Source organism: Scleropages formosus, chromosome 17 (assembly GCF_900964775.1).
Source record: "Scleropages formosus chromosome 17, fSclFor1.1, whole genome shotgun sequence".
In the NCBI taxonomy this organism is placed as follows: Eukaryota; Metazoa; Chordata; class Actinopteri; order Osteoglossiformes; family Osteoglossidae; genus Scleropages; species Scleropages formosus.
Window position 1 is genome coordinate 2608312 of NC_041822.1, and position 21903 is coordinate 2630214.

At 44.3% G+C, this 21903-nt stretch overlaps 1 protein-coding gene across 1 annotated transcript in view; it reads left to right on the forward strand.

Annotated features, from left to right (window-relative positions):
• tmc1 (transmembrane channel-like 1) overlaps positions 1 to 21903 on the forward strand; it is a 32462-nt gene that overhangs the window by 9119 nt on the left and 1440 nt on the right. The window contains exons 3-18 of the mRNA XM_018759991.2: positions 8703 to 9105; positions 9199 to 9369; positions 11060 to 11150; positions 11602 to 11683; positions 11869 to 11975; positions 12119 to 12217; positions 13446 to 13588; positions 14096 to 14240; positions 15008 to 15202; positions 15464 to 15643; positions 15720 to 15872; positions 17214 to 17216; positions 18201 to 18329; positions 18488 to 18555; positions 21040 to 21279; positions 21700 to 21825. Coding sequence (XP_018615507.2) covers positions 8703 to 9105; positions 9199 to 9369; positions 11060 to 11150; positions 11602 to 11683; positions 11869 to 11975; positions 12119 to 12217; positions 13446 to 13588; positions 14096 to 14240; positions 15008 to 15202; positions 15464 to 15643; positions 15720 to 15872; positions 17214 to 17216; positions 18201 to 18329; positions 18488 to 18555; positions 21040 to 21279; positions 21700 to 21825 — 2335 coding nt within the window. The remainder of the gene's footprint in view (positions 1 to 8702; positions 9106 to 9198; positions 9370 to 11059; positions 11151 to 11601; positions 11684 to 11868; positions 11976 to 12118; positions 12218 to 13445; positions 13589 to 14095; positions 14241 to 15007; positions 15203 to 15463; positions 15644 to 15719; positions 15873 to 17213; positions 17217 to 18200; positions 18330 to 18487; positions 18556 to 21039; positions 21280 to 21699; positions 21826 to 21903) is intronic.

A 21903-nucleotide genomic window follows, 5' to 3' on the forward strand; every position in this document is an offset into this window, starting at 1 on the left:
AACCGCCGCCCCGACAATGGAGGTGCGGAACATAATCCATTCGGACTCAATGTCCCCAGTCTCCCTCGGGACCTGGTTGAAGCTCTGTCGGAGGTGGGAGTTGAAGACCTCTCTGACAGGGGCCTCCGCCAAACGTTCCCAACAGACTCTCACTATGCGTTTGGGCCTGCCAGGTCTGTCCAGCTTTTTCCCCCGCCATCGAATCCAACTCACTACCAGGTGGTGATCAGTTGACAGCTCATCCCCTCTCTTCACCCGAGTGTCCAAGACATATGGCCGAAGATCAGAAGAAATGACTACAAAGTCGATCATCGACCTCCGACCTAGGGTGTCCTGGTGCCAAGTGCACTGATGGACACCCTTATACTCTAAAAAGGCCGGGTACTCTACACTGCTGCTAGGCGCATAAGCACAAACGACAGTGAGAGACCGTTCCCTGACCCGAAGGCGCAGGGAGACGACCCTCTCGTTCACCGGAGTAGACTCCAACACATGGCGGCTGAACTGGGGGGCTATTAATAAGCCCACACCCGCCCGCCGCCTCTCACGCTGGGCAACGCCAGAATAGTGGAGAGTCCACCCCTGGTTGAGAAGAGTGGTTCCAGAACCCAAGCTCTGAGTGGAAGTGAGCCCAACTATATCTAGACGGTATCTCTCAACCTTCTACATTAGCTCAGACTCCTTCCCCGCCAGTGAGGTGACATTCCAAGTCCCAAAAGCCAGAATTGGCACCCAAGGTTTGGGTCGGCCGGGCACTCGGCCCCGACCACCGCCCAAATCACAACGCACCGGCCCCTTACTGCCTCTCCAGCAGGTGGTGAGCCCACTGAAGAGTGGCTCCACGTCTTGGCTTCTGGCTAAGCCTGGCCAGGCCCCGTGGGCATAGATCTGGCCACCAGGCGCTCGCATGCGAGCCCTCCCCCAGGCCTGGCTCCAGGGTGGGGCCCCAGTGACCCCATACCGGGTGGGGTAAACGAGAACCTTGATTTTATAGTCATAAGAGGGTTTTAATAATATATTGTAATATATTATTTTATTGTTGTCTTGTTTTTTATTGTATTGTATCACCATGGTCCTGGAGGAACGTTGTTTTGTTTCACTGTGTGCTGTACCAGCTGTATATGGTTGAAATGACAATAAAGCCACTTTGACTTTGACTGACTTTACCTCTTTGTGGTAAATGTGAAAATGTTAAGTTTCAACTATTGAGTGTCTTTTTTCTGATGATACGCTGAGGGGGACAAAAGCTGTTGTGGACGGTGCAGTGTATGGAGAATGTTTAAATTTTATATATGTTGAATACTGTAATGTACAAACTGCGTACCATTGCATGTTTGTGTGTATGCATGAATGAATGTTAACATGAGCACGACTACACTTCTCCATGGCACCTGTGCTGAATTACCTGAGTGGTACAAGTACTGAGATATTAAAATGTATCTGGTGAATTCTATCAATATGACTTCCCCTCAAATAAAGTCTTATTAAAAACTGATTTTTTCCCCTTTTAATATGTCTAAATCATTTTTGTATATCTTGTATCTTGATGTCATATTAGCATCATCGTTTCTGTTCATTAGGGCTGTAATTAAGCCTTTCATATGATTACGCAGTATGCATCAGCTCTGTGCTAAAAGGAGGTGTCGATAAATACATTATAAAGCAAAAATAAAAATTAAGGCATAACTGCTGATGAATAATTGAAGGCTGGTGAAACCATGTCTCCTGTTTCGCTCTGCATTGTTCCTGCACTGGACCAGGTGAGAGTGAACATCTAAGGTGAGGGGCTTGTTTTCAGTCAGATCACACACCATCTGGGGGGACTGTAGCGCTTCATGCTTGCAGTGGGCCAGCTGAGGATTTTCAGATGTCCCGTCACAAACTAATCACCGCTGGGAGTGATGGTAACACTCAATTTATTTCCCTTCATTTAAAAGTTCAAAATAATTGTATGCCAATACAATATACTGAACTGGTTACACGTGCGTACAATATTCTAAAATGCTACCATGTGATTTTTTACATCTTGGTTATTTATTGACATCTAACTTTTTATGATCTTTCTTAAATTTTGAAATATTTCATGAAATATTCCTCTTTGTGAAGCTGATTTTTTTCAAATTAAATGTCCATATTTAAATTTTGGGCATTTTATTACATATTGAAATACAGTTTTTCATTGGCTGTGAATTTTTGTGTTAATTCATGGGTGACATAATCGATAATGTTTGACATTGACTAGAGGATTTTGTGATGAACTATTTGATACCTACTTAGTGGTCACTTGAGAGCTGAGTGCCGTATGAAAGATACATTACCCCATATGGTAAAACAATTACCGGAAAAAAAGATCTACATGAGTTTGTCTTTGTTCAACAATGAGAGGTGAAGTGTGTTTGGAGTGGTCACTGAAAGGGTACCCTTTGTTTACAACTATAATGAGAGCTCAGCGACTTATCAGATCAGTTATTGGCAACAGTGTAGTACATTACTACGTTTCTATAGCTCTTCTTCTTTATGTGATAAATAATGTGCTCTTTATCCTCTTAGTTTATATTCTGATAAACCTGTCCAAATATAAATGTAAATATGAACTGACAATTACAAATCATTGTCTTAAATGATCAATATTGATTGCGTTGCCAGAAAACACAACATAAATGTTCTCAAGAAGGAAAATGTGACGACTGAACAGGTGACATGAACAGAGATGTAACGGACTGCAGTAGATAATGCGCCACAATCTTTCAAACCATCTTTGAAACCAGGGATGTTGTGAGAGTTTTATTGCAATGGCAAATAATATCTTCATCTGAAAAGGGGTCATTCATACCGGTATGTAATCTCACAATAGAGAGTTAGGTAAGTGGCATGTGTCTAGAAATAACAAAATGTGTTAGGGTGTTGAAAAGACATGGATGCTGCACAATGGTGCAAAATGATAAGTTTGTGACAATCCTGTCCATCTTGCTTCTGGGGTGGTATGGCCAACGAGGGCTTTGCGGTAGAGTCGCGTTCACTGAGTGGGACTGCTATCCCTTACAAAGCACTGTTGAAAAGGCCCATGCCAGTCTGAGACGGCCCTAAAACAAAGGATCCTCTGTCCTACCCCCCCTGACCGATGCGTGCCCTCCACCCAGCACTATTGATATGGGGCACTTCAATGGGAGGCCTTTGTGCCCTTTGTAGAACATTACTCTGCATGTAATGATGCATGTATCAGTACAGGTCCAGTTACACAAAAGATATAAGCACAGGGTCTGCAAACAGCAATTGATTATTTAACAGGGCCCCTTATTAACACACCCATTGGACAGCTCTGTGGGGGGTGTGGAGGAGGGAGTGTGTGTGATGAAATTTTAACCAAAAACGAAGAAAACACACCATTGGCAGGATTAGCAAAACTCGAAAACTGTAGTAAAACCCAGTTCAATTGCTCAGTCACATTTTTTTTCCATTTCATTTTCAAAACCTTCAACAGCCACACACACACACACACACACACACACACACACACACACACACTTTCTGAACCGCTCGTCCCATACGGGGTCACGGGGAACCAGAGCCTACCTGGTAACACAGGGCGTAGGGGGAAGGGGACACACCCAGAACGGGACGCCAGTCCGTCGCAAGGCACCCCAAGCGGGATTCGAACCCCAGACCCACCAGAAAGCAGGACCGTGGTCCAACCCACTGTGCCACTGCGCCACTGCACCCCCTTTCAACAGCTGCAGCACTGCCCAATTCCAAAAAAGTTAAACTAAACTTCACTGAATGTTTTATGCTACCTGAGTAAGTCTGTCAAAACTGTTAGATCGCCAAATGCGAGTGTGAGCAAAATATCCATAATAATGTCTATGAAACTATAACCCATAATAAATAATAGAAACTTCATTGTGAATAATACCTTTTGACTCAGTGTCATAAAACCCATTTCTAAAACAGCAAATGTGACCAAATGAAGAATTTCTTCACTCCTTTTTCCACTTGACACAATAATTTTCTTTCCATTTTTAATATATTCCATAGATTGTAATGTGTTGTCTAAATAAAGCAATAAAGCTGACATGGATAAACCAAATTGTAATTAATGTTTTATTGGAGCAGCTGCAGACCAGGCCATTGGGTGGCACAGTGACACAGCGAGTAGCCCTGCTGTCTCACAGCACCTGGGTGGTATGAAAGGATGTGGGTTCCATCCCCATTCAGTCTGTGTGGAGATTGCATGTTCTCCCCGTGTCTGCATGGATTTTCTCTGGGTGCTCTGGTTTCCTCCCACAGTCCAAAGACATGCTGTTCAGGTTTCCCCATAGTGTGTGTTCCACTGATGTATGGATGAGTGACCCAGTGTAAGTAATGTATCTAGCAGTGTAAGTCACCTTGGTGAATAAGGTGTGTGGGCTGATAACACTACACAGAGTTCATTGGAAATTGCTTTGGAGAAAAGTGTCTGCTAAATAAGTAAAAGTGCAACCAGTGAAGTACACTTTGTGGGTGGTAGACTAAAATGCCATTTATTCCCTCCTTGGACATTTGTTTGTTTTTTAACTGTGTCGAGTCATGCTTTTGTTGACATGATGAGTACAAATCAAAATAGTCCAGGCACAATACAGTTATAATGAGGTTTCAAGATTTTGCCAGTTTAGAGATCTATTTAGGGGGGCGCGGTGGCGCAGTGGGTTGGACCGCAGTCCTGCTCTCTGGTGGGTCTGGGGTTCGAGTCCCGCTTGGGGTGCCTTGCGACGGACTGGCGTCCCGTCCTGGGTGTGTCCCCTCCCCCTCCGGCCTTACGCCCTGTGTTGCCGGGTAGGCTCCGGTTCCCCGTGACCCCGTATGAGACAAGCGGTTCTGAAAATGTGTGTGTGTGTGTGTGTGTGTGTGTGTGTGTGTGTGTGTGTGAGATCTATTTATAAATAGTTAAAAACTCAGATCTCTCTTTGTTTGCAATTAACTGTAGTGTTCATATGAAAGATATTATTAACTTTCAAAGGAAAAACGACTATCGGTTGGCTTCAAAGAGGTTCTGGAGAACCATCCGGCAGCTCAGAAGGGGTCGGAGGAGTTTCGCTCAGGCTGTGTGTAGCAGGAGTGGAGGAACTCTGACCTCTGATGAGGACATTGTCGGGAGGTGGAAGGAGCACTTTGAAGAACTCTTAAACCTGAGTAATATGCCTCCCTTACAGGAGTCAGGGCCAGAGGCTCTCAGGCTGTCGGAGTCCATTTCCCTGGTGGAAGTCACTGAGGTAGTTGGTAAGCTCCATAATGGCAAAGCACCGGGGGGTGGATGAGATCCACCCGGAAATGCTTAAGGCCCTGGATGTTGCAGGGCTGTCATGGTTGACACGCCTCTGCAATGTTGCATGGACCTCGGGGACAGAGGCCTTGGATTGGCAAACTGGGGTGGTGGTCCCTATCTTTAAGAAAGGGGACCGGAGAGTGTGTCCCAACTATCGGGATATCACACTTCTCAGCCTCCCTGGGAAAGTCTATGCCGGGGTGCTGGAGAAGAGGCTCTGGCCGATAGTTGAACCTCAGATTGAAGAGGAACAATGCGGATTCCGCTCTGGCCGTGGAACAGTGGACCAGCTTTTTACCCTCTCACAGACCATTGAAGGGGCATGGGAATTTGCCAATCCAGTCTACATGTGTTTTGTGGACTTGGAGAAGGCCTATGACCATGTTCCCCGGGAAATTCTGTGGGCGGTGCTTAGGGAGTATGGGGTACCGGGACCACTACTGCGGGCCATTCGGTCTCTGTACATACGGAGCGAAAGCTGTGTCCGCATACTTGGCATTAAGTCAAGCCTGTTCAGTGTGGGTGTTGGACTCCGCCAAGGTTGTGCCTTGTCTCCACTCCTGTTTGTGGTTTTCATAGACAGGATATCAAGGTGCAGTCGAGGTCAGGAGGGCATTCTGTGTGGGAGTCGGAAGGTGACGTCTTTTTTTTTTGCATATGATGTCCTTTTGGCACCGTCACATGGCTGCCTCCAACATGCACTGGAACGGTTTGCAGCCGAGTATGAAGCGGTGGGGATGAGGATCAGCACCTCAAAGTCTGGGTCCGTGGTTCTGTCACGGAAAAGGATGGTGTGCCCCCTCCAGGTAAGGGGAGAGCTTTGCCCCAGGTGGAGGAGTTCAAGTATCTTGGGGTCTTGTTCACGAGTGAGGGAAGAAGGGAGCGTGAGATCGGCCACAGACTGGGAGCAGCGGCAGCAGTAATGCGGTCGCTGTACTGGACTGTAGTGGTGAAGGGGGAGCTGAGCCATAAGGCGAAGCTTTCCATTTACCGGTCGATCTATGTCCCTACCCTCACTTATGGTCATCAACTCTGGGTGATGACCAAAAGAATAAGATCGCAGATACAAGTGGCCGAAATGAGTTTTCTTCACAGGCTGTTGGGACTCACTCTCCGTGACAGGGTGAGGAGTTCGGACATCTGGGAGGAACTCAGAGTAGAGCCGCTACTCCTTCGCATTGAGAGGAGCCAGTTGAGGTGGTTCGGGCATCTGATAAGGATGCCCCTGGGCGCCTCCCTTTGGAGGTACACCAGGCACGGCCAACTGGGACAAGGCCCCGAGGTCGGCCCAGGACCCACTGGAGGGATTATATCTCACAGTTGGCCTGGGAACAGCTGGAGATCCCCCAGGTTGAGCTGGAGGAAGTTGCGGGGGACAGGGACGGCTGGGTCTCTCTGCTCTCCCTGCTGCCACCGCGACCCTTTTAGGACAAGCGGGACAGAAGATAGATGAACTTTCAAAGGAAAGCTGTGATGTTCCTACATATTACATACTGTGTACTGAATGCATACTATACTGACGATATTATTATTGTCTCACACACACACACACACACACACACACACACACACACACACACACACACATTGTCTGAACTGCTTGTCCCATGTGGGGTTGCTGGGAGCCAGAGCCTAACCCGGCAACACAGGGCGTAAGGCTGGAGGAGGAGGGGACACACCCAGGACGGGACGCCAGCCTGTCGCAAGGCACCCCAAGTGGGACTTAAACCCCAGACCCACTGGAAAACAGGACCCCGTCCAACCAACTGCGCCACCGCGCCGCTCTCGTCATTATTATTATTAATATTATTATTATTATTATGGGGGGCACGGAAGCGCAGTGGGTTTAGCCAGGTCTTGCTCTCTGGCGGGTCTGGGATTCAAGTCCTACTTGAGGTGCCTTGTGACGGACTGGCGTCCTGTCCTGGGTGTGTCCCCCCCGCCCCAGCTCTACGCCCTGTGTTGCTGGGTTAGGCTCCGGTTCTCCGCAACCCCGCTTGGGACAAGCCGTTCCAGACAGTGTATTATTATTATTATTATTATTATTATTATTATTATAAAATCATATGATATTTATATTGACTATATATAGTGACTATACATATATATATACTGATATGTGTATAAAGTATGGGGTGTAAAATAATGGAAACCCCACGTGAGAGTGGAGTTTAAATTTGAAGTAACCAAATTGCACTTACATAAGTGAGTCATATTAGGTTGACTGCCAATTTTGCATTTGCATCAGTTCTAGAAGTGGACCGACAGCATTTTGATACGGATTTTTTCCAAACCTTGTGAGGCATGTAAAAGGGCTGACATAGACAAACTACATCCGTAGACAGGAACAGTTGTCACAAGTTGAAGCTCACCGACAGGAACAGACTTTAATCAGTACCTCTATAACTCAATTTCAAGTCGTGAGCTTCATGAATCTGGAATTTAAGGCCAGGCTGCCATTTGGAAACTTTCCATACAAGGCCAGCACAGACACATAGCCTGGTATAAGGAGGATGAAACCTGGACCCCTAAACAATGGAGAAAAAGTATTGTGGTCTATATCTTTCATCCTGTTTCCTATATCTGATCTCATGCATCATGTTGGGAGACAGTCAAAGGATGCTTTCAGCACAATGCATGGTGCCAGCTCTTTAACAGGGTGGCAGACCTGTAACAATATTGGCAAGGCTCCGTGAAGTTGGCCACCCCGCAAACAGCAAAAATGAAGAAACCTTCATAATTCGTTAGTGCTACATTTGTGCCGTTTTGTGCCGTAAAAATTACCTGTCCTAATTCACTTAGCAGTCCGTGTTGTGGTCGGACATGACAGAAAAAACTGTGCTGTTTAGTGAACAGTATTGATTCACCGGGGCGTATACAGGGGAGTATCTGTGGAGCGAGCGCGTGGCAGGCTGGGAGATGCAGATTGCTGCCACTGTCTGGCATCGAGAGAGTATCGCACCGCATATCACTTGGCTGGGAAAAAAAGCTAAATTCGAAGTATGGTTTCTATTGTCATCTCACCATCGTAAAGCCGAAAAATTGTAAGTTGAGCCATAGTAAGTCGAGGAGCATCTATATATACACACACACACACACACACACACTATATAGCTGGTCCCCTGCTTGTACATACTGTCTATCAATACACAGACACACACACACACACACACATACACACACTGGCTACATGCACAATATACCTGTAGAACTTTAACACATTGCCACATTGTTTGATACATACGCTCTTCTGGCTCATGGCATAAAAATTTAGAACTAAATTAAAAAAAATGGTAGCACTTTTACATAAAATCACTGCCATCTTTATTCCACCAGTGTTCTCCCTCCACAGGTCAAGACCTGTTGTTTTACATTTTGTCTTCTTTATTCCACATTGGTGTAGATTACAGGAATTTAGAAGAGGAAGGCCCTGAGGTGGACATGCACTGTAACACTGCAAGGAGAGGAAATTCTAACAGTAGAAGTGGGAGTAAAGTCAAGGAGGAGAAACCCAAGAAAGGTCAAGCCAGAAGAAGCAAAGCAAAGGAAAAGAAAAAGGTGCTGAGGGAGCAGTGCGAGGAAGAGTGCCGACAGGATGAGGAAGCGCCCAAGTGTTCGAAGAACCACAGGAATGAAAAAGCTAAGACAGAGGAGAGGGGAGACTTCAAGAGGAAGACAAAGGACAGCTGTGATGAAGAAAGGAATCACATCAGTTCTGAGCGGGGTGGAACTGAAGAGAGGGCACATGCAGAAAAGAACATGAAGGCTAAAAAGACGAAGAGGAAAAAAGAAAAGCTAGAAAGAAGGTGATCATGTAGCTTCAGCAACTTGCGAAGCCTGGCCTGTCATATCCTCCTCTTTTATGACAGTAGACTTGTGTTTTCTTGCTTGAGCTCCAGCTCAGAGTCAGAGGAGCTGTCCGCGGACGAGGAGGAGTCCCAGGAAGAGAAAGATGTCCTCACACAGGAGGAGCTGGAGAAGCTGAAGGAGGCTGTGGAGGAAAAAAAGAAGTTAATTGCCAACCTAAGAGGCAAACCGTGGCCCATGAGCAAGAAACTCGTCACCCTGAGGTCCGAGCAGAGCAGGAACCTGTCGCTGTTCACTGTGCTGTTCAGTGTGCCAGGGCGCTGCTCACGCTGTACACACCTCCTTTACACGTGGCATATACACCTATCAGCCACAACATTAAAACCACTGAAAGGTGAAGTGAATAACATTGATTATCTCGTTACAATGGTGTCTGTTAAGCGGTGGGACATATGAGGAAGCAAGTGAACCCTGAATGTCATGTGTGGGAAGCAGGAGAAATGGGCAAGCGTAAGGATCTGAGCGACTTTGAGAAGGGCCCAATTGTTATGGCTAGACGACTGGGTCAGAGCATCTCCAGAACAGCAGGTCTTGTGGGGTGTTCCCGGTATACAGTGGTTAGTACAGTGGTCCAAGGAAGGACAACCGGTGACAGGGTTGTGGGCGCCCAGGGCTCATTGATGCTCGTAGGGAGCGAAGGCTAGCCCGTCTTGTCTGATCCCACAGAAGAGCTACTGTAGCACAAATTGCTGAAAACTTTAATGCTGACCATGACAGAAAGGTGTCAGAACACACAATGCATCGCAAGTTGCTGCGTATGGGGCTGCGTAGCCGCAGACTGGTCAGAATGCCCATGCTGACCCTTTTCTACCACCGAAAGCACCTACAATGGGGACATGAGCGTCAGAACTGGACCATGGAGCAATGGAAGAAGGTGGCCTGGTCTGATGAATCACATTTTCTTTTAGATCATGTGGATGACTGGGTGTGTGTGTGTCATTTACCTGCAGAAGAGATGGCAGCAGGATGCACTATGGGAAGAAGGCAAGCTGGTAGAGGCAGTGTGATGCTCTGGGCAATGTTCTGCTGGGAAACCTTGGGTCCTGGCATTTATGTGGATGTTACTTTGACACATACCACCTACCTAAAGATTGCTGCAGACCATGTACACCCCTTCATGGTAATAGTATTCCCTGATGGTAGTGGCTCTGCCACACTACAAAAATTGTTCAAGAATGGTTTGAGGAACATGACAAAGAGTTCAAGATGTTGACTTGGCCTCCCAAGTCCCCAGATCTTAATATAATTGAGCATCTGTGGGATGTGCTGGAAAAACAAGTCCGATCCATGGAGGCATCACCTTGCAACTTAGAGAGGACTTAAAGGATCTGCTGCTAACATCTTAGTGCCAGATACCACAGGACACTTTCAGAGGTCTTGTGGAGTCCATGCCTCGACAGGTCAGAGCTGTTTTGGCAGCACGAGGGGGACCTACACAATATTAGGCAAGTGGTTTTAATGTTTTGGCTGATCAGTGTAGTTCTGTGCATGTTATACAGGATCTTTTCCTTAAATTCAATCTCTCACATTTCCAATGTGCACTAAGCATGACACATGTCTGTTTCACATCGTAATATGAAAAACAAAGATGTGACTTCTCAAAATTCAAAGATTTAAATGAAGGTTAAAAATCAGTCACCATTATTGCCAGAATCAGAATCATTTGGACAAGCAAACTCATAGTGATATACAGTATAATAGAAATATATGGGATGCTTTATTTCTGAACACTGGGAGCGAAATGTTATAATAATAAAAAAAATTGATTTTAGTCATTCCTATATGTTCAGCCAGTATTATATTAAAAAAGTGTACTGTCTGCAAAAATTCCTCATGTTTGGGTGTAAGTGGTTCACTGATTCCCGCTGATGCTGAGAGTTTCCGATGCTTCAGGGAATCGCAGGAGTTTGTGGAGAAATATGAGGGGGCGCTTGGAAAAGGGAAAGGACGGAAACTCTATGCTTACAAAGTTATGATGATGAAGGTGAGAGCTTTTCCTTCACGTCTCATCCATCTTCTCCATCAACACAGGCATAACTCTTAATTTATTTATTTTTTGTCAGTGTTTATTAATAGGCTTAGCTGATAGTTTAGTGGTTAGTACTGCTACCTTCGGACCCAAATGTTGCAGCTTTGAATCCCCCCTCCAGTGGTAGTACTCTTTAACAAGGTACTTACCTCAGTTACTCTAGTAAAAATTGCCCACCTCTATAAATTGGTAAGTAATTGTGTAGAGCTTAGCATAATATGTACGCATGCAACAGGGGCTACATTTTTTTTCTTTAAAGAAAAACCTTAAAGGTGTCAGAATTTTAACTGTACTGTTCATTTTAAGCCTTGGTACTATGTACAAATCCTATAATCGTGCCAGTCTCAGCTGATGCAATGAGGGCGTCATCTACTGGTCAGATATTTGTGTACTGCTGAACCAACAGAAATGGATGAAGTTCCAACGAGACTTCGAAAACTTCAGAACTGCCTGCATCCCCTGGGAAATGAAAATAAAGGAGATTGAAAGTAAGTGTATGAAGAGCAATAAACGCATAATGCAGTGACATTATTATTATGATTGTCATCATCATCAAGTCAAGAAGTTAATTTATATTTAAAATGATTTAAAATCATTGTTACCTTAAATAGTGGTGCTGACTGTTTCTAAATGTTCAGTGTTTGAAAGTCCTTTCCACTTGTTCCTTCTCCAGGCCATTTTGGGTCCTCAGTTGCCTCCTATTTCATATTCTTACGGTGGATGTATGGCATGAACATGATTTTGTTTGGCCTGACATTCGGCCTTGTCATGGTGCCAGAGGTAAAATACGGCATTTTGTTGGAAAGCGACCTGGATGTTTCTTTTGTTGCGCAGCTTGTGTCTCTCTGGCTTTCATTGCCTTGAAATGTTGCGCTAATGTTGTGCGAGTATTAGATGAACGTGAGGTTTGCGTTGTGCCGAAGGCGCTGATGGGGAGGCCGTATGGCAGCATGCCCAGGAAGACGGTGCCCAGGAGTGAGCAGGCCGGTGCCATGGACTTCGCTGTCCTGTGGGACTTTGGCGTAAGGCCTGCTACCCACTAACAGTACAGCCTCTCCCCTACTTATGACCTATGTGACTTAAGACCATTCGTTCATACGACCGAAAAAATACTGTATAAATTCAAAAAATAAAGAAAAAACATATGTAAATATGAAAATTACGCTTGGTTGTATGTCTGCCAGTGCTAACAACTGTGCGTGTACGATAGTGACTATCAGATGATATCTGTTGTACATCACAGCATCTCTCTCAGTTCTCATTCTCAGTTGCCATTAGGTAAATGATGAAATAGAAATTGAAGAATGGTATTTTAAAAATGATAAAATAGATACTAAAGAATACTAAATATACTACCGTATTGTACTGTGTTTGGGGAAATCATAACAACACTAAAATAATAAGGTAAAAATAAACCAAAGAATCTTTTTTTTTTTCTTAATAAACCATAGAATAATTTAAAAAGTGTATTCATAAAACTGGTTAAACAAAAATGAGACAATCATGATAGAGGCTGCATAACCTATAAAATAAAAATGATGAAAGATGAAGTATGCACAACACGGACTGAAACCACTTGTTCCAAGCGGGGTTGTGGCAAGTCGGAGCCTAACCTGGCAACACATGGCACAAAGGACACACCCAGGATGGGACACCAGTCCATCACAAGGTACCCCAAGCAGGACCTGAACCCCAGACCAACCAGAGAGAAGGCACAGGCCAAACCTGCTGCAACACCGCGCCCCCTGTAAATACAAAGTAAAAAATCTTAAATAAAAGGTTAAAAAAAAAAAAACCACAGAATCATATAAAATGTCCATTAATAAAGCTGGATAATAAAAAACAAGATAATCATGATAGAAATTGAATAGGATGAAACACTGTTGTACAGGTGTACGACTTCTACGTGCCATGCTGACGTATGTCAGACTTACATCCATTTCGATATCCGACCGTCAATCTGAATGGAACTGGGATGTATGTCAGGGAATGGCTGTATTTAGTACATATCCAGTATCATATTGCCTCCGATATTTCAGTTGTAAATAGTGAAGTTTAAAAATAACACCTAGACTAAAAATGTGGTCAATGTTTTACATCTGAGACGTTTAGAAATATAGAAATATGGTCTTTTAATAGCGGAAACGTGTATTTCATATTACTGCTACACTGATGCTGTGTCTGCTTTAGTGTGATGTGTAGAGCTCTTAAATATTCACTGTAGAGATGCTGTGTGTATTCATATCTCAGGGTTATGCCCAATACTCCGTGCTCTTCTATGGATACTACAACAACCAGCGCGCCATCGGCTGGCTCAAGTTCCGCATGCCTCTGTCGTATTTCCTGGTAGGAGTGGGGACTGTGGCCTACAGCTACATGGTGGTCATAAGAACGTGAGTTCACAGTGCTCAGATGGGAGGTGCCTTACATTGCAGCATCCTCCTTAAATAGACACTACATCAAAGTCACCTTAGGTTTGCTCATCTTTAAACTAATTCTTATACAGGCAGTCCATGACTTACAATGACTTGACTTATGATTTTTCAACTTTACGATGGGTGTGATACTCTGTTGAGATGTTGGGTAGTGGCAGTGATCCACATCTCCCAGTCTGTCAAGTAGGGGTGTGTATTAAATGCATTTTTTTGACTTACGATGGGTTTCGCGGAACGTAACCCCACCCTAAGTCGGGGACCACCTGTACAGAATCCTTCAAGCTACTTTCACTGATCGCTTGTCCTGATCAGGGTCGCGGTGGTGAAGCCTAACCTGGAGCCACTGGGTGCAAGGCAGAGACAGGTTGGTAGGGCCTTGGAACAGACCCCAGCTTTCACCTTATCCAGAATTTCTTAAGTAAATCACGATTCCTTAAGTAAGAAGGAATGTATTTTTTCTTATAGGATGGCACGAAATGCAAATCGAGATGGGGGAGGGGATGACACCAGCTTCAATTTCAGTTGGAAGATGTTCACCAGCTGGGATTACCTAATTGGCAACCCAGAAACTGCTGACAACAAATTTGCTTCCATTACCACCAGCTTTAAGGTAATGCCACTGATTTCAGGTGTAGCGTAAGAATAAAGGGTGCGTCATTTGGTCACAGCTTAATGACCACTGTTTAACTAAAAGGGTCGAATCATTTACCAAGGTTTGTAATGCCAACAGATTAGGCATTAGTATTAAGTCCTCTGTGAATCCAGACATTTACAAAAGAAATGTAAATCTTCATCAGAGATGTTGAAAAGTAGGGAATCTAAATAATGTTTACACACACAATGTCTACAACCGCTTGTCCCGAGCGGAACTGCAGCAAGCCGGAGCCTAACCCAGCAACACAGGGCACCAGACCGAGGGGGGAGGCAACACACCCAGGATGGGACGCCAGTCTGTTGCAAGGCACCCCACGCAGAGCTTGAACTGCAGACCCGCCACACCTGCTGTGTCACCACACCCCCCATAATAACATCTAGAATACACACACACATTTTCTGAACCACTTGTCCCATACAGGGTCACAGGGAACCAGAGCCTACCCAGCAACACAGGGCATAAAGCCAGAGGGGGAGGGGACACCAGTCCATCGCAAGGCACCCCAAGCGGGACTCGAACCCCAGACCCACTGCAGAGCAGGACCCGGTCCAACCCACTGTGCCACTGCGCCCCCTTATGGCTAGAATATTAAAATAAATAATAATATTTACAATGTCTTTAATTTAATTTTCCACATGCACCTACGTGTTTGTTATTACACACCCAGAAAACGTAACAGATGACATGACAAGGCTATACTATACTTTGTTTTACATTTCTAGGAATCTATTGTAGAGGAGCAAGAAAGTCATAAAGATGAGAACATCCATCTGACCCGGTTCCTTAGGGTGCTGGCCAATTTCCTGGTTCTGTGCTGTCTAGCAGGGAGTGGCTATCTCATCTACTTTGTTGTGAGGAGATCCCAGAAGTTTGCTTTGGAAGGACTTGAGAATTATGGCTGGTGGGAGAGAAATGAGGTAAGTGTGTGTTTGTGTGTGCTTATTACATCTGTGATTAGAGTGTGGTGATTTTTTTTACATCTGTCTACAGATGGGGATACTTATCTCAGTGTAGGAGTATGTTTTGGTGCACAAATTTATGCCTCAATGACCTTCAAAATCTTTGAGACTTGTGGAGATATTCTTGTCCCGTCGGTACAGAATGGTTTCCGGAATCCCTGATTACCTGAAAGTGATGTAACAAAGACACTGTTGGCTATGTCTATTGTCATTTCTCAGGTGAACATGGTGATGTCGCTGTTGGGAATGTTCTGCCCGATGCTCTTTGATGTGATCAGCTCTCTGGAGAACTACCACCCACGCATTGCTCTCCAGTGGCAGCTTGGCCGCATCTTTGCCCTCTTTCTCGGAAACCTTTATACCTTCATCATTGCACTCATGGACGAGATCAACCTCAAGGTTAATCTTCAGCTGTAAATATGAAGCAATCTAGAATTGTTTGTGTTCCACTAATGCCCCCCAACATTTTTCATAGAGAAGAGAAGAGGAGGTAGTCAAGTATAATATGACCGTATGGCAAGCCAGCCTGTACAATGGGACTGTGGATGATAATTCCACCACGTCCACTATACCTGTGGATCCAGCTGATGTACCCAGGGGCCCCTGCTGGGAGACTATGGTGGGCCAGGTATTGACTGTGCATGTCTTACAGTTGTCTCTCTTCAGTTTGTTCTATAATGTGCTGCATTCAGGTGGAATTGTACACCTGTGGTATTATATCCAGAAAGCTCTAACCAGATCTGGGCATGATCATAAAGTCACAGTGCATGAAAATTTAGACCATACATGATCTTGAGAGGTCATGGGTGAAGTGAGTCTGGAAAAGGTGAGTTTTCAGACCCTTCTTGAATGTAGACAGAGTTTCAGCAGTTCTGAGTGGGGGGAGGTCATTCCACCACAACGGAGTCAGAACCAAGAACCTCCATGCTTTACTTTTCGTGCGCGGAACCACCAAGCGAGCAGAAGTAGACGAGCGAAGCGGTCTGGTTGGGATGTACTGGTTGATCAAGTCTTGTAAATAGCTAGGAGCAGTTCTGTTGATGCATTTGGAGGCAATAACCAGGGTCTTGAATTTGATTTGGGCAACTATAGGAAGCCAGCTCAGAGAAACGAGTAGGGGAGATACATGGGAATGCTTTGGCAAGCCAAACACAACTCATGCGGCAGCATTCTGTAACAGCTGTAGAGGTTTCATGGCAGTAGTGGGAAGGCCACACAAGAGACAGTAGTCCAGACAACATGTCACCATGGCCTGGACAAGTAATTGGGCAGAGTCAGTTGTGAGGTTTGGACGGATCCTGTGGATATTATGCAGGCTGTATCTGCAGGACCGGGTTGTGGCTTCGATATACTGAGAGAAAGATAGACTTGAATCAATAATCACTCCTAGACTCTTAGCCAAGGAGGTAGGCAAAATGAGGGAGTTGTCCAGTTTGAACGATAGATCGTGACAGGAGAACAAGCCAGCTAGGAGGTGAAGAATCTCTGTTTTGAAGAGGTCGAGTTGGAAGTGGTGATCAGACATCCATGAAGAGATGTCCGACAGGCAGGGAGCAATGCGTGTGGAAATGTCTGATGCTCCAGGTGAAAAGGAGAGGAAGAGCTGGGTATCAGCATAGCAGTGGTATTTGAATCCATGGGAGGCTATGACTGGGCCGAGGGAGGAGGTGTAGATTGAGAAGAACAGAGGACCTAGTACCGAGCCCTGTGGGACACTGGTTGAGAAAGGCAGAGGAGAAGAAAATGAGCTCCGCCAGACCGCTTGATAGGATCTGTCAGATAGGTAGAACTCAAACTATCTTAGGGAGGCTCCTTTGATCCCAAGCTGACTAAGAGAGGAGAGTAGAATCTGGTGGTTGACAGTGACAAAGTAAGGCAATTAACTTAAATTGCTCCAATAAAATTACCCAGCTGAATAAATGGGTAAATTACTGCAAGAAGTTTAACATTGGGGGGTGTGGTGGTACAGCAGGTTTGGCTGTGCCCATTGTGTGGCAGGTGCAGGGTTTGAGTCCTGTTGGGGGTGCCTTGTGATGGACTGGCATCCATCCGGCGTGTTTCCCCTTCTCCTTCGGCCTTGCACCCTGTGTTTCCGGGATAGGCTCAGGCTCGCCACGACCTCGCTCGGGACAAGTGGTTGTTGATGGTGGTTACTTTAACATTGTAGGTCACTTTGGAGAGAAGTGTTAGCCAAATTAATAAATGCAATCCTAAATATGTCATTTGTAAATATAGTTTGCTGAGAACAAATCCAGTTTACTTTTTTGGTACAACCATCAAGATGTCTGTTGTTTGGTCCTCACCAGGTAAATCATGGAAAGTTCACAGATATCACCTTGTGCAGGCATGTGCATGTACGCAGTATTTTTGTTACAAAGTGTTTTGTTGGGACAATAACATTTTGCTTGAATCACAAAATGCAATGCAAACATCATATTTTCTTTGCATTTCAACAAATCCAGCCAAATGGATCGAACTCTACATCCAGCCGCAGTACCCAGTAAAATTACCTAGCTGTAAATAAATCTAAGTAGTATAACATTGTAAGTCACTTTGGGAAAAGCATGAGCTATATGAATAAATGTAAATGGTATAGCTCTTAATGTTGTTAACATCATGCCCTGCTAATCTCTGAAAACATATTTATTTACATAAATTTATTTGTCACCTTCCCCTTTTTGAGGTTAACAGGACGTTGTTTTTGGAATGTTTTAATCACTGCTAAATGAGGAATAACTGTTTTCTAACAATTTACCACTTTTTATTGTTAGGCATATTACATTTTAGTGGAACACATTTGTTCACCATATCTACCCTTCTTGAGGGTAGCAAGGATTCCATGGCGCGTTTTGGTGGACTAACACTTTTCGATGGTCTGTACTTTTTGGTAGTCAGAATGATAAAAAAGAAGGCAGTTATTACTGATATCAATAAACTATGCTTCTTGTCGGGACAGGAATTTGTTCGTCTCATTGTGTCTGACACTATGACTACATACATCACCCTGCTGATCGGAGACTTCCTACGAGCTGTATTTGTCAGATTCTTCAACTACTGCTGGTGCTGGGACCTGGAGTATGGCTTTGTAAGTACTTGCCTATATAATATATACTATATTCCTATTATATTATGGAAAGTTTGCAATATGTTCATAACATTTGCAAATTACACATTTAATTATGCACACATTTTACATTCCATTGGTCTAATACAATAATGTCTTCATTTTTGACCTTGTGACAGCCATCCTACTCAGAATTTGATGTCAGCGGAAATGTCCTGGGGCTGATATTCAATCAGGGCATGATATGGTACTTAAATTTTTTTTTTACTAGTTTAGTTTACATTCATAGATAAGGTGTGCCCAGACTGACATAAATTGATTTAGTAGGAAAATATAACACTTTTATTACATTTTAGCATCATCCAAGCATGCTGAAATTATTTTTTAACAGTCTTTCACCTGATTTTGATAAAGCATATCCAGACATGCGTCACTTAACGACTGCGATACATTCTGAGAAATGCATCGTTAAGCGATTTCGTTGTTCTGTGAACATCGTAGAGTGTACTTATACACACCTAGATGGTATAGCCTTGAGCATAGAGTGTACTTATACACACCTAGATGGTATAGCCTTGATGCAGCCAAGAGACGCGAGAAACACGAGATTTATGACACTGCTGCCGGGATAACATAGTATACAGTTTTACAGTAAACTTTTTTTATAAGTGGAAAGAGAAAACTCTAAAATAACAATAGAAAGTAGAGTATAGTAAATGCATAAACCAGTGACATAGGTGTTTATTATCATTATCAAGTATTATGTGCAGGGGCGTAGCCAGAACTTTTTTTCAGGGGTGGCCATGTAAGACCCAGTGATTTCATTGGGGTGGCCAAAAAAAAAATCACAACTGACTGTGACATGCTGTACCAAAAGCAAATTCTACGGACAGAAATTCTATAAATTCTACAGAATTTATTACAAATGTACACAAGAAATGAGTGACAGTACTTAGAAATGTCTTTAAAAACATTAGAAAATCTTTTGATACAATCCTTATTCTACATTATTTGTATATTTAGATGCTAATGATGCAAATTGGGTATTGGAATTTTTTTATGTTTGCAGATACAACTTATGTAACCTACATACCTGGTGGGCTGTGTGTTTTTGCTCATCTCTGATTCTGGTCTGATGTGTGTTGTGTCTGTAGTGTTTCTCCACAATCTCTCTCTTGGAATGTATCTCTGCTTCCTCCTTGTCTCTTAGCAGCACACATTTCCCCTGCTTCTTCCCTCTCTGTACCATTCATTTCCCTGCCTCTTTGTCATTTTCAGTTTTACTGCTACTAGTCCTCTTTGTAAAAAAGGAAATTATCTTCCTAGCTTCCCCTGCTTTCCTTTTCATGCTCTCTACAGTTTAGACAAACACACCTATCAAGAAACACTTTTATTATTATTAAATTGCATAGCTACTTACAGAAAACAGTGATAGACTCATAATGTAAGCGTATGATGTGATGATGTTTATGTGCTGTAACATGATTATTTTTAAAAATTAGCTAGCTAGCAGTTGCATAACTTTAGCTAACGTTAGCTAAGTTATGTGATAATATTTAATTGTAAGCTGACATTGTTTCTCATGATGATTAAACATCGCAGTACCTCAACTTTAACAAACTTTCACGAAGTGAAATGTAGGTAAACAACACTGATTTTACTCTCCTGAACACCGTATCCCCTTGCGTTGCTCACTTGCGCTGGACTTGGCTGGAGTAATGCTACCGAAATTCAGTTTTACTGCTCCTGCTCCTCCCTCCTACACGCAGAGGTTTGTGCTGTGTGGGTGGTTCCCGGCTCTTCAGCCTAATAGAGCCGCACGGAACACTATGTGCGTCATACAAGTTTGAGCGGCGAGAAAAGTCACCTGTCAGTGTTGTCAGAGTGCTTTGCACAACAGGGGTGGCCAGAGGGGTGGCCGAGCTTCAGTCAGGGGTGGCACTGGCCACCTATGGCCACCACGTAGCTACGCCCCTGATTATGTGTCTCGCCTGCAACCGTGTGACCCACCTCTGTACCTGCAGGTGATTAGGGAATGTGAGTATAAATGGGACAACTTGACCAAAGCCAAATGCGGAACCTCACTTCGAGCAACTGCAATGAGAGCTTCACACCCTGTGCTTCCTTTTTTGCTTGCCTCCTCGTAATCCTTATCCCTATCCCTATCCCCCTCTAGTAATGACTTCCTGGATCCGACCTCCACACCATCCCTGGCTTTGCTTTCTTGAATTTGCCTCATTTGCCGACAAATGCTAATCACCTGACTCCTGCCTGCTCTGACCACTCTTTTGCCTGTTCCTTACAAATACAGGAGCACCTGCACCTGAGTCCGCCAAGTCCGTCTCCTGTGTTCGGGGTGACATTATGTGCTGTACATTATTGTATGTGCTCTACTTTTATACGAGTGGCAGTGCAGTAGGTTTGTTTACAGCAGCACCACCACAAACACGTGACTAACACGTTGCACTACGATGTTGCAACGACTACGGCGTCACTAGTCGATGAGAATTTTTCAGCTCCATTGTAATCTTACGGGACCTTAGTTGTATATGTGATCAGTCGTTAAGTGGCGCATGACTGTAGTTAGGGAAAGCATTACGACACGTTTTGATGTGTTACGAACAGTGGATGTGTTAGCCACAATATGTAAAACTGACTGGTGCCCCTTGCTGATCTCTACTGCTGCAGAAAGCTCACATCTAACTCTCTGCCCTGGTTTCTACTGCCGTAGGATGGGTGCCTTTTATGCTCCCTGCCTGCCAGCACTCAACGTACTGCGACTACATGTCTCCATGTACCTGCAGTGCTGGGCTGTCATGTGCTGCAATGTCCCCCAGGAGCGTGTCTTCAAGGCCTCCGGCTCCAATAACTTCTACATGGCCATGCTGCTGGTCATCCTCTTCCTGTCTACTCTGCCAGCCATATACACCATCGTGTCCATCCCCCCCTCCTTTGACTGTGGTCCCTTTAGGTCAGAACAGTCAATAGCTAAGCTGATCGATTGCTTTCCAAATCATAGTGTGCCAGTAGATTGTTTTCATGTGTCAGTCTGCTGTAGTCACCTTCAGAAAATGATGATTACTCAGTTGAAAAAACTTTTTTTCTGTACCAGCCAATGCATAACTTTTCTCTACCGAATCTCTCGACCCAGTAATGGCTTTGATTTATTTAGAGTTTCAAAAAGACCTCATTATATTGGAGCTTTTGTCTGAATCAGAGTTGTTATGTCCAGAAAAATTTATATAATTCTCTCACAATACTATACACAGTTATTGGGTTTTGCTAGGCCACCACCAAATAGTGGATTTTAGTACCAATTGTATCTATTGCATGAGAATGGCAATATCAAAAATAAACCTAACAGCCAATTGCTCATCTCACTCTTCTCCAGTGGGAAGAAGCGCATGTATGACGTGATTCAGGAGACCCTGGAGAATGATTTTCCTCTGTGGTTTGGGAAAGTATTCAGCTATGCCTCCAATCCTGGGCTGGTCCTCCCGTTCATACTTGTCATGATGTAAGTGTGCGGCTCAAGAAAGACTCTTTAGAAAGAGAAAAACCCTTAAAACAAAACTGTTTTGTGGTTGTTCCTGAA